Here is a 13,097-nt window from a genome sequence, read left to right as displayed (position 1 = left end):
TAACTTTATGACAACAAGAAAATGCAAAGTTACTGAAGGTTAAATTACATTCATCCACAATCTGGGTTCCTATATTTGGGTCCCACAGCTTACATTTCCAATCAAAACAATGAAAACTAGGTATGATAGTCTTCATGTTTATTAAGTATACCGTAATGAATATAAAACCAAGTTCAGATGATTATCCGTGGTGAAGAAGAAAAAAGGGACACACCATTTTTTTTCCATCTTATATCAACTTCCACACGTTTTCACATCTGCTGATATATTTATTGGATTAGTCACTGTTTTGGATTATATGTCTTTTGTAAAGCTATCCTAATACAGAATCATGACAGAAATGAGTTCATAGCTATAACTGCGGTTTCAGGGCTGCTTACTGTCAACATTTCTGTCTGGCACAGAAAGCAGATGTAGACGATCTTTTTCCATATCAGGACCTAATAAACGAAGCTGTTCTTATCTGTTGCTTTTAAACTTTCACCAGTTCAACCTGTTTTAAGATGTGTTGCTTATGCAGACTGCTGCGGGGTCCGTGCCCAAAGGCAAGTAAAGGATATCTCAGTGGTAGCTTTTGTTTCCCTAAAATAGAGTTCTGTGGTTGGGAAGCACTTGAAAGGTATCAGTGGGGCTATTTTTGATCTCATCAGACTGTTCAGACAAAATTCATTTGTAAGGAGACAGGAATGGCTTGTAGTTCTAAACTTGCTCTAAGACAATGTGTTAGTGACAAGCCTCTCTTCTTAAATGCATTCAAGGTTTTATTTCAAAGCAATTCTATGATCAAAGGAACAAAAGACTTTTCTGATTTCCAGCAAGATCTTTTCCCTTGTGGCTCTCATTTGAATGACTACATGAAGGAGAAAATGCTACCAACCAGTATTTCCTTGTGTTTTTATTCATTTTACTCAATTGTAGGTCTTTCTTGAATAGCTAACACTATGATCCTTTCTTAGAATGAATGAAACCTGCAGGTGAGGTGTGCTGAAGCTGCCTTAAATATCTGTCTAGTCCTGCATTGAAAACCTTTGTACAATAATATGGATTTAGGTAAGACATTAGGCAGAAGTTCTCCTCTGTGAGGGTGCTGAGGCACTGGCACAGGGTGCCCAGAGAAGCTGTGGCTGCCCCATCCCTGGCAGTGTTCAAGGCCAGGTTGGACACAGGGGCTTGGAGCAACCTGCTCTAGTGGAAGATGTCCCTGCCCGTGGCAGGGATTTGGAACTAGGTGAGCTTTAAGGTCCCTTCAACCCAAACCACTCCATGACATCAAAAAAATGTATTTAGTAGTTGGCATCCCTTCTGAAAGAGTAGCTCTAATACTAGAGCATATACCTGGATTTACAGTGGCTTCGGATGAAATACTAGGGTCACCTCTGTTAACAGTCAGCAATCTAATGATCAGGAAAGAAGTGATAAACGTGTTTGTTCTGCATCCGTTTCCATGGATATGCCAGTTAGTTTTAACCTAATAGTCACATATTTATGGTAGCAGAAGCTCCACCAGACGCAGCCACTGTTGTGACTTCAGTGTGGACATACGTGTTATTCCTCTTTGGCACCAATGGATCCACGTCTTATTTTGCAATAGGAAGAGCTGGTTATCTCCATGGGGAGCCGTCAGTGAATTCACACCCACTTTTGGCCTCGGGCCCACTGAATTAAAGCTGGAGGAGGAGCAAGCTGAGCCCCAGCACGTGTTTCCTGCTCCCCTGTGCCCCCTGCTGCAGTTCGAGGCGCTCTCCTTCCACCCCAGGAACTGCCCCCCGCCCAGTACATCTTCAAGTAATGCCATGTGCTGTGGCAGGAGCTGAACCAGAACAGCCCCGGAGGTGAGGATGCTGACACAGGGGTGCTGACCCAGCTGCTGCTGGTGCTGAGGTACCCTAATCAGATCCCACAGCGGACACATCCTAAATCTCCTCACACAGCTGTTACAGCCACTACCCACAAAGCCAGGTGTTGGTATTTAAGGCAATCACACCCCCATCACTGTTCTGAGCTTCAGGCTGTGATCATACAGAAGGAAACTCAATTTTGTGCTTTTTAAGTAAGTTTTTGGGTGCTGTTCTACAATTAGATTGGGAAGTAACAAAATAGTTGATACAGGCTTGAAGGAGCCTATCTTCCATCTTTGACAGGGTAACTCAATTTTAGAATTGCAGTTAAAAAACATGATTTTCTGAATGTGTATCATGCTTTGGTTTTTTATTTATTTTTCTTACAGGTTTTGTACTTTTTTTTCTTTTATTTTTGTTATTTTGTGAAGCATTGGTCAACCATGCACTCAATTTGCTGTCATTTTTTGCTCACAGAATAAAGAAACGGTTGGGATTTGAGCCGGAGGCAATGTCAAGTAACTAAAGGCAATGAATAGTTCTGGTAAGCTTTGCTTGCATTTTACAGTTTACGTCCATTTTATGGCTTTCATAAAGAGTAGTCAGTGAAGCTTTCCATTGTTGGGAGCAAGGAAACATTGTTTGCTTATGATATTTACACAGCAGTGTTGAAATACAGGATGGAACACAGAAGAATTGATGCTCTGGTGCAAAATATGTGTTATCTTGGGTTAAAGTATCAGCTGAGGGTTTATTTGGCCAGCAGGCAATGCCACATTGAAAGGACTGAGCTAGTAGAAGTAGAATCATAGAATCATAGAATGGTTTGGGTTGGAAAGGACCTTAAGATCATCCAGTTCCAACCCCCTGCCATGGGCAGGGACACCTCACACTAAACCATGGCACCCAAGGCTTCATCCAACCTGGTCTTGAACACTGCCAGGGATGGAGCATTCACAACTTCACTGGGCAACCTATTCCTTTGCCTCAGCACCCTTACAGTACTTAGTACTAAGTGCTTAAGTACTAGAAGTGTTATCTGTTGTCTTAATATCTTGAGGTTAATTGATGTTTCTTGTGAGTGGTATCATAGTTTTTGAAGCACTGGGCTAGCTGACAGTTCTGTGCTGCATGAGCATCTTTAGTAATGCTTTGTAACATCCCTGTACTTCAGCTAAGTCTTACATGTGTTAATTCAAAGCACCTATGTATTTCTATTCCTGGTATATAGTTAATAGTATTTGTCTGACAGAACTGCACAAACACTGAAATGGCAGCAAGCAGGGTGAATTGATAGGTTTTTAATTGACATTGTTCTAGCATCAAAAGTGAAAGTCAGTTTCACATCTAACTGGATAGCTATAATAGACCTGAAGAGATTATGTTTGTTTAAGTTACATATACTCTTCACATTGAAGCATCTTTTGCTTGAGTGATAGCAGTTTTTTTGTCTCAGGGAAACTACTGAAAGGACTTCAGTGAGCAATCTGCAATTAATAAATATTAACCTTGGATCAGTTGACTTTGGTTTTAGCTGAGTACCCTTCTTTGTTCTGATACCATAATAAAATAGTCAAAATACACATCTGATCATCATCAGTGTTTTTATTATGAAGATGTGTTTGCTTGTTTAATACAAGCAACATGCCGTGCCAGACACTCTTCCCTATCTCAACTGGCATGCTGGAGGCAGGGGAGTAGTATTACTTCATTTCCTTTGTGTTGATTCTTCCAAAAGCAATGCTTCCTGGATTAATTTCATCTTCCCACCTTCTCTCGTACTGTGATCATGGAAAAGTACTTTCCAGCCAGAAATTACTAAATACTACTGCAGGTGCAAAAACCCCACCCCAAATACTATTCCAACTAGTAGGTGAGAAGCCAGAAATGCTGTTGTGTGACTCGATTAGGCACAATTATCTGCCAAAATACATACATACCATTCATAGACTTTCAAAAGCCTTCAGTAGTATTTGATCACAGTGTTCACTGCATTCATCACAAACTTTTGTGTTTTAAAATCTTTTATGTGCAAATAATCTTCTTGGCTACATCTTTCACTGCTTCATCTGATGTACAAAATTCCCTCTGTAGGTTAGTATGATGTCTATGATTGCAGAAACATCTAATAACTGGAATTCTGTGCTGGTGTCTTTTAAAAAGATAGAAAACCAGTAAAGAGTGATTACCAAAGAAGCTATTTTCTATGTAAAGCAGAGCAGTTGCTATAGCCAGAGATTCTCAGATGATGTGTTTCAGATGTGGCTCTGCAGATATCTGCTGAGGGGCACAGAAGTTAGTATCTCAAGCACTGACAAAGCAGCAGAAATGAAGATTACTTTCTGTTGTGCGAATATCAGCATAATGAAAGGTGATTAGTTATTACAAATAGTTTGTTACTGTTTCATTATTCTGAAAATGGAGTGAACTGTAGAAGCAGGGACCACATGTTCATTTCAGACATTAGGAATGGACTGGGTTTGCATGTAATTGTAATACTTGAGTGTTTTTCAGACATGTCTGTAATAATCGGGGGAAGTTTCATCTTGATTTCCCTGAATTTCTTCACAAGGAGATGGGGGCAATGTAACTAAAACAGATGTATAGAAAGAGGAAATGCTGTCTGAAAACATGCTGATTAAGCAGGATGCTACAAGACACTGACTAGTACACATATATTAAATGACTTTTAAGATGAGCAGGACTCCTAAATGCAACTGACATTATCCTTCATTATTTTCTTCAGTTCTCTTCAAGTTCCACTCCAATGCTGAGACAGAGAATGGGGACAAGGATTTATTGTCAAATACATTACCCGATTGTTGATTACAGCTATTTCTTTTTTTTTGCAGATCTAAAATGTACATTCTAAATGCATTGTGATTTTAAGTCTGCTTGCTTGATTAAAGTAATGCACACGGATTATTGCTACTAGTTAGCTCTATGTTAATAGACAACAGTCTCCTAGAAGGAGTGATTGTAGTGAGTTAAGGAAAAAAGTCAACAGTGTTCTGTTATTCTTGAGGATTTTTACACTGGCACAGTGTATTAAATGTTGAGACCCAGGAAATCCTGACTGGAAAATAAGCCAAATAAATGACCTCACAGGAATGTGATCTTAGTATGATTATTGAAAAACCAGAAATCAAAACAGGCAACACCCGCGACAACGTTATAAAAATTCCATGAAGTCTCTAAAATATCTAAGGACTGTTTGATCTTATATCTAACCAAGCAGCTGTTGCTCCTGTATTGAGCTGAATAATTTTGTTTCATACCTTGACTTGCAGATGAATTGACATTCAGAGTTTTACTGAGGTGCTGGAAAATGGAAAAAAGAAAAACAAAGATATCGGATATTAAAGGATGCTAATTTTAAATTGAGGCTTGGTGCTGAAGGTGAAATATGAAGGCTTTATAGTAGTTATTTTTATATGTTGCTTCCAAGGAGATTTAATGTTCCTAAAGGAAGCTTCATTAAACTTTGAGTTGTCTACACCAGTCTGGCACTGAAAAGAAATAGTTGAGCTAGTCACTGGACTGGATGGAGTGTGCATTACTGCTGCTGCACAGATTAACTGGACATTTCAGAATGCTTGGTCTGAGATTGTTATTGTAATAGTGCAACTAAATTTCTTGCTGTAATGACCCCAATGAGGGTATCAGTGCCCAGCACTGCAGGGTGTACGGTGTACATCTGCCTGACTTACACAGAGCGAACTACTGAACTCTGTACTGTGTAGTAATGTGTTCAGGCTTGCTGTGCTGAAGGCACATCTCCATCAATGGCTGTTAAGCAGGTCACTTACACGACTTTTTCTGGTTTTGATGAGCATTTAAAGTGGGATTATATAGATTTGTATTGACAAATAGATACATTAGTAGCAGCTTTAACAAAAATATTTAGTGTTTCTCACTGTTTATGAATGTGACATTTTTCCTGCTCTTTTGACAAACAAGATCATCAGTGTTTGAAAAATGTTTGTGGTGTAGCATGAACTGTGTTTTGCTAATGGCTAATGACTTAATTTAAAACTTTCTGTTACAGAGTATGATATAAAGGGTAACAGAATTGTCGACAATGCAGCATCTGTAGATAGACCTCTATTCCAGTGCCAAGAATCTTCTTGAGAAATACTGTTAGAAGAGTAATAATTATCCACCTTCAGACCTGTATTGCCTAGAAAGTAACCTAATTCTAACCTGACATTTTAGAATGAAAACCACAATCTTGCTGGTGCATGTACTTAACAAGCTTTTTACATACCACCAGAGAAGTCAGGGTTAGAGAAATGGGAACTGCGATTTCTTTATTACTATTATTATTATTATTACTATTATTATAGTTATCCATTATTCTTTCTTTATTGTAGTGTTAATGTTATCCATAAAATTCATCTGATTACCTCTGACATCCAGTCTGCACTCTATTTCAGCTTCACCACACTCATTAACAGCTTTACAGGTATAACAGCCACCATCAAAGGGAGTGGGTTTCCGGATCTCCAGGGTCAGCACACCCTGTTTACTGAACATGCGGTATCTGGCATCCCCAGAGAGATCCATTTTGTTTTTGTACCAGAATATCTTTGGCTGAAGAACATAAAAGAAGTATTTTAAAATAGGAGGTAGGAAATAAAAGACCTTTGCCATCAAACGTTTATGCATTATGAGGGCTATATGTTATACACCAGTGTTAACAGTTTCTCAAGGAACCTCTCAGTCAGAACAAACTCATGAAACTAATAATTCAAATGCTTGGTGTTTTCTTTAACTCTGAAATTGCATGTAGAGAATGTAGGTCTGTTCCTCATTATATTGCAGTTTCTACAAAACCCTCCAAACTATCTACAAATAAATTCCTTCAGGATTTTATCTATTAACATAAATTTGAATGCTTTGGGTATCTTACAGCAGGGGAATTGGACTGCACAGGTTATTAGAGTAGAAGTGTCATAAAGGTCCATGGTTGTTTTGGACTGGGAAAGGATTTTTCAAACCATTTAGCACATTTTTAGCAACTTCAGGAATTTCAGTCTACAGATCCTGTTGGCTGAGCAATAGATGCTCTGTACCAATTCAAACTGTTGTGTTTTGTTTCAGAAACCCATAAATGTACCTTTAAATTTTATAAATGAAATTTTGGAAAGGAAAAATCTGATATAAATTTAACTGCTGTTGTTTATTTCAAGCTCATTAATACCTATCGTGAAGAAATAGGCTTTAAAGAGTAGAAGACCAATCTCTCCCTTCATCTGTTTTACTTTCACACCTAATATCTTCTGTTTCTTCACCATAATAAAACTACTGCCCTGTTTTGTAGAGAGCTTTTGAATCTACTGAATCACTTGTGTCTAACCTGTGATACACACTCAGTGTGTCCTAGTTGCCATGCTTAATTTTCTTTAAAGGTACCAGCTGGAGATTTTCCTGCCTCAACATATTTGTTGCTTTTTCTATAGCCTCTTGATGTTTCTGGGTATGTGTCTTTTATTTCAACACTGCTACCAGGGCATGAATATTGGCTCTGATGGAAGTAGTAACTTAACTTTTTCATGCTATGCAGGTCATATCTGAGATACGTGTGATAATCTGTAGCTGTTCAGAATTGGAAAGCTCTACGAATAGAAGCCACTCTCTGTGGAGAGACCTGTTCTAGTGTTGTGCCTCAAGTACAGAAACTTTCTTTTAAGGTTAATTCGGGCAATGCAAGTTCAGAAATGTTATCTGGAAAAGCTGCTTTAAGAGCATTAAATGTACTGAAGGATGCATTTGTGTGCTTCAGAGTAGTGTGGAAGGAAGAACCAGTGTGCTCAGATTCAAAAGCCTGTGACTGCTGTATTTAACAGCTGTGAAATATGCAGTTTTGTTAGAATCTTAAAACCATGGAAACGGGATGAAGTGGATACAGATGCACAGAAAGGTCAGTTAACCAATAGGGAATATCATTGCTAACACTGTCATTTCATGATTAATCTTAGCTGGGGTAGCTCCTGGAGGATGGATTTTGCCTGGAGTTGCTGGTATTTCTTTTATAATGTTCTTGTTCTTTTGGAGCTATTTACTTGGGTTTGCTGCCTTTTTATATTTGAGTTTTGCCCTGAGCTCTTTCGGAATCCAATGAACTGCAGCAAACGGTTGCATTAAAACTATCTTGTTTGGAGGGGTAGTTTGGGGGGGGGGGGGTTGTGTAATTTAAACATTGAATATTTACCTTGCATGCTTTGCTGTGTAGCTATCAGATACTTGTGCAGGCATGAGGAAGGGAGAGGAGCTGGAAATAAGCAGCCAGAAGGGGAAGGGAAAAGGAATACTGCATTTTTTGTGATTGTACTAATTTAAATTTATGACAAGATTATGTCATAATATGGTAAATTCCTTCACTGCAGACAAAAAGACTATTTCCCGTTTTTGAGAAACCTAAATTTAGCTCCTAGCTGGTACAGTTTTTTCTGCTTGTTCCTGACTAACAAAAATGTACATCTTTTTGTTCTCTTCAAAGAGACCTCAACAAATACATTTAGACAGAGAAAGTATTCCTGTGAGACTGGGGGTGGGGGGGACGACGGACGAAAATCCCTAAACCTTGCATGACAGCAGGTCTTATTCTAGGTGGTCTTGTGAAATAGCTCAGACTCTCAAAAAGTTCTGTGGATGTACTGACATAACAGAAAACCTGGTGTTCCTACACATTATTTGTGTCAGTGGAAGAGGAGATTACATTAGCTGCTGTTTTCTTGAAAGACTAAAGAGAATATACATTGTCAGGTACTTTTTTGTTGTTTAATGAGTAGATTTTATGTCCACGTGGTGCATTTTCAATGGTGTGATGTTACCGTAAGCAATGACTGTCCTTTCCTCTGTCTTTTTTACTGTATTGCCCACTGGTTCTGTGCACAGGCCCCCCCAGTGCTTGCACCAGTCATTCTGGTTAAACCTGAATGAGGTGGAAGATAAAAGCCTTTTTCTTAACACAGTCATGTTGTACTCCAGTCACACTGAACTGGCATGAATTCTAAGGCAGCATCTTGGCTTGTTGCAACAATATCAGTGACAGTTGATGTAATCTGTACCTTGGGGATTCCTCTTACAGCACAGCTGAGTGTGGTGTTGTATCCTGCAATCACTGAACGGTTTATTAAAGGGTGAGTGAATTTAGGAGGTTCGGAGAAGTCGTGTTCTTTGTAAGCAGGTGGCTTATAAATGGTGCCTGCAATTTAAAGAAACAAACTAGTAAGAACTGTGTTATCAGTTCTGTTGACTTGTGTACAGTCTCTCAATTTGCCTGTATGACTTAGAGAAGCATCAAAGTTATGGCTTTTATGATACCACAAATCTTTAAATTCACTTCACTTCAAAACTCATCTAATGTTTAATGCTTTAGTTAAAGTAAAAACTCCTGGCAATCATGGGCTTTCAGCTTCTGTTACAAATATGAAAACCATATGGCTGCAGGGGAAGTCTTAAACTTTTAATCCTAGAATGTAAATATACCCCCCCAGTTGTACTATTTTAAGAAAATAACATATTTAATCAGTCTTCCTAAACTATTTTTGAACAGATGTTCATGTTAGTACATGAGATCTGCCTAGATAAAGGCTCTTGATGCTAAAATACTTTGTAAGTGCTAGTTACTAGGTAATGACAATACCTCCAGTGGTCTCTCTAGTAATAATGTATTTTCCATTTACCAGTGCATTACTTCTGGTACTTAGCAGCTTTTGTGATCTCTGTTTTAAAGAATGTGTTACCTGTTTTTTGGATATAGGCAGGCTCTTTGGTGGTTGCAGCAGTTTCACTCAATCCACACAGATTTTCACTGAAGATTCGAAAAAAATACTCATTTCCCATAATCAGGTCTGACACTACACAGTTTGTGCGACGATAGTGATCAAACACCGTGTACCATTCCTGTAACAAGACTACACTGATTAGAAAGATGATATGAGAGGTCAGACATGGTGCTAGTTTTGGTATAGACAGATCCTTCTTGCTAAAAGGAAAAGACAGGTATTTAACACTAGCCTGTGAAATTAACATTATGTTGCTACTCATGAAGATCGGCTGATCTACTTTCTTACTAGGGATGGTAGATGTACACGTTGATCAATGGATACTTGCATTTTTGGAGAAAACCCCCACAACTCTTTACATTTTAGCCCTATTCATATCTGGGAAACCTGATGCAAGAAGGTGACTACGTGACGGGACTTCCATGAGAGCGATTTCCCAGTTTGACTGGCATACATACCTCTCCCAGTATATACCCTCGTATCTGAACATCTGAATTCAAGTCTAACTCTTCCTCCCTTCCCTTCAGCTTTTCCCTGCATGTATGAAAAATAGAATTCCAAATAAAAAATTTATAATTCTGCCTTCTGAGTAGAGCTAACTGTTCAGTCACCACCAGAAACAGGAAAGCTAAGACTCTTTATATTCTCTACTGGGCATTTTATATATTTCTATACTTAGCCTTTCACTTCTATCTAGATTTTATTCTTCGATATTTTCCTGCCTCTGATCTGCCATAGGACACCTTGGACGCACAAATGGGTCATGAATTTAGCTCTTTTCCTCAAGTCTCTGTATTCCCAGAGCAGGCAGCTCTTTAAACCCTGTACAAAGTCACTGACTCAGATTCAGAGCTGCCCTGCGACGAAGGACTTGGGGGTGTTGGTTGATGAGAAAATGAGCATGAGCCAGCTTCAGTGTGTGCTTACAGCCCAGAAAGCAACTGTATCCTGGGCTACATCAAAAGGAGCGTGACCAGCAGGTCAAAGGTGATCCTGCCCCTCTACTCTGCTCTCCTGAGACCTCACTTGGAGCATTGTGTGCAGTTCTGGTGTCCTCAACATAAAAAGGACATGGAACTGTTGGAACAAGTCCAGAGGAGGCCATGAGGATGATCAGGGACTGGAGCACCTCCTGTATGAAGACAGGCTGAGAAAGTTGGGGCTGTTCAGCCTGGAGAAGAGAAGGCTGCGTGGAGACCTCAGAGCAGCCTTCAGTATCTGAAGGGGGACTACAGGGATGCTGGGGAGGGACTCTTCACTAGGGACTGTAGTGACAGGACAAGGGGTAATGGGTTGAAACTTAAACAGTGGAAGTTTAGATTGGATCTAAGGAAGAAGTTCTTTACTGTGAGGGTGGTGAGGCACTGGAATGGGTTGCCCAGGGAGGTTGTGAATGCTCCATCCCTGGCAGTGTTCAAGGCCAGGTTAGATGAAGCTTTGGGTGATATGATCTAGTGTGAGGTGTCCCTGCCCATGGCAGGGGGGTTGGAACTGGGTGTTCTTAAGGTCCTTTCCAACCCTAACTATTCTATGATTCTATGACTCAGTGCTATTTCTTACCATTGTCTTTTTGTCAGCTTTCTGAACTGTGTAGCCCAAGATCTGTGCATTGCCATCATCTTGTGGAGGTGACCACTCCAGGGCTGCATTAAATCCCCAAACATCTACAAGCTTTACATTATGTGGAGGACCGGGCTTGTCTGCAGGGGGGACATGAGAAAAAAAGAAACAAACTTAGCTTCTGGTTTAAGATCTAAGAATTTTGTAATTTCCTCTCATGCAGGGAAAAAATAGAACTTGATAGCAATCTATAATTGTTCCATAGCAGTACACTTCATTTATGTGAAGTTGAAACTCTAAACAGGAAAGTTGGGACATTTTCAAATGCCCTCTTAATACACTTCTGAGTACTCTTCTGAAACCTACTGAGAAATAGGCTACATAGTAGAATTAGTAGCAGGAACCAGACAAATTCTTCCTTAAAGTGGCATAAGAAGTTTGTGTTGTTTGGATGGATGTGATTAAATCTGTAACTACAGTTTTACTACTTGCTGTGTTACCTCAGTGCAATTTCTCAGCCAGTTAGGTACACTGAGAATAATATAAATAATAAAGTATTTATATTATAAAATAAATGTGTATATATTCCTCTCAGCTAAGGAAGGCTGGGATTTGGGAATATCCCTGATTTGTAAGGCTTTGTAAAGGATAGTCTTACAAAAGGTAGAGATAGATAGACAAATTTGCTAAATGGATGCCTTGTTTGCAGTAATGTTTGTGGATGTGACCAACCTTTTCTCTAATGGTTTGAAACAAAACTGTTTAGTTGAGCAAGCTGCCCAAGAAGTAAGAAGTTTAATACCTACCCTCCAACTCTGACTTGTACTAATCTCTGTGATAAGATTAGTTGCTTTTTTAGCCATTTGTTTTATATATAGGAAATAACTCTTTGACAATAGCATATGCATGTGTTTTTATGCCTCTCTGCAGTACCAAACAGTCGGTGAAAGATCTTTGATACAATGCTGTCAGAGTGGTGTGCTAGATCTAGAGTCAGCAACCAGTTTCAGGTGCTTTGGTGCATAGGGTGCACTACTCCCCTTAACCTGAGTCCTTTGGGATAACTCTGTTTTAGCTGCTGTTTACTTGTTTTGCTGTAGCAGAACTGCAGCATCCCCTTGAGCAGCAGCAGTTGGTGACATTAAGACATATTTGCTCCAGTTTGTTACTCCTTTCTTGTTTGTTGTTGGCACCACTGGATACCCCTTCTACCAACATTACTTTATAGAACTTGGAGCAGGATACAGTCAGTGTTACGTTTTTAATTCCAAAGCATTAAGGGTTATGTTTATATACTCTTTTTGTGCCACAATACATATTCTAAAAATATATTGATACACTGGAGGAAATTTGGGATGACAGTGTGAAAGTGTGGAGAAAGAGAAATAAAAACAGTTATGGAGAATGTTAAATAGAGCTGTGATAAGGAGAAATAGAAGAGTGCTGGCTCAACATTAATGAAATCTGAGGAGAGAAGATCTCATAATATATCTCACAAAATCCCAAGGGAAGTTACTGAAAATCTGGCCTTGAATCCCTTTAAAATGACACTAGGAAAGACTAGAAATTGTATAATTGAAAATAAGCCTCCACTAAGCCTCAAGATAACTAGGCAGTCTTAGCGGAGTAAGGCATTAAACCTGAATGTTCCAAATTCACAAGACTGTGTCCTGTCATTTCTAATTCTCAGAACAGTAGATGTATATTAAAAACCAAATCTCTGAAGAGCTGTGGGACACACAGGTAATCCCCCTCCCTCCAAAAGTCTCTAGGACAGAGATAATTCCAAGCAGGGAAAATATAGTGGGAATATGAGGTGGTGTGCTGGCCCTGCTCTGAGCTTTGTTCTGGTCATCTGCTATCAACCACTGCTGGTGAGGGGATTCTGAGGTAGCTGGATCTTTGG

The 13,097-nt window shown here is 39.3% G+C and overlaps 1 protein-coding gene across 1 annotated transcript in view; it reads right to left on the bottom strand.

Annotated features, from left to right (window-relative positions):
* Nucleotides 1-4,507: 4,507 nt before the first annotated feature.
* MYBPC3 (myosin binding protein C3) overlaps nucleotides 4,508-13,097 on the bottom strand; it is a 59,676-nt gene continuing 51,086 nt past the window's right edge. The window contains exons 30-35 of the mRNA XM_013130312.2: nucleotides 11,192-11,331; nucleotides 9,590-9,749; nucleotides 8,912-9,048; nucleotides 6,245-6,431; nucleotides 5,117-5,159; nucleotides 4,508-4,608 (exon numbers count right to left, since the gene is read on the bottom strand). Coding sequence (XP_012985766.2) covers nucleotides 5,149-5,159; nucleotides 6,245-6,431; nucleotides 8,912-9,048; nucleotides 9,590-9,749; nucleotides 11,192-11,331 — 635 coding nt within the window. The 3' untranslated portion in view covers nucleotides 4,508-4,608; nucleotides 5,117-5,148. The remainder of the gene's footprint in view (nucleotides 4,609-5,116; nucleotides 5,160-6,244; nucleotides 6,432-8,911; nucleotides 9,049-9,589; nucleotides 9,750-11,191; nucleotides 11,332-13,097) is intronic.

Source organism: Melopsittacus undulatus, chromosome 4 (genome assembly GCF_012275295.1).
Source record: "Melopsittacus undulatus isolate bMelUnd1 chromosome 4, bMelUnd1.mat.Z, whole genome shotgun sequence".
In the NCBI taxonomy this organism is placed as follows: domain Eukaryota; kingdom Metazoa; phylum Chordata; class Aves; order Psittaciformes; family Psittaculidae; genus Melopsittacus; species Melopsittacus undulatus.
This window is presented reverse-complemented; position numbering and strand designations above follow the sequence as displayed.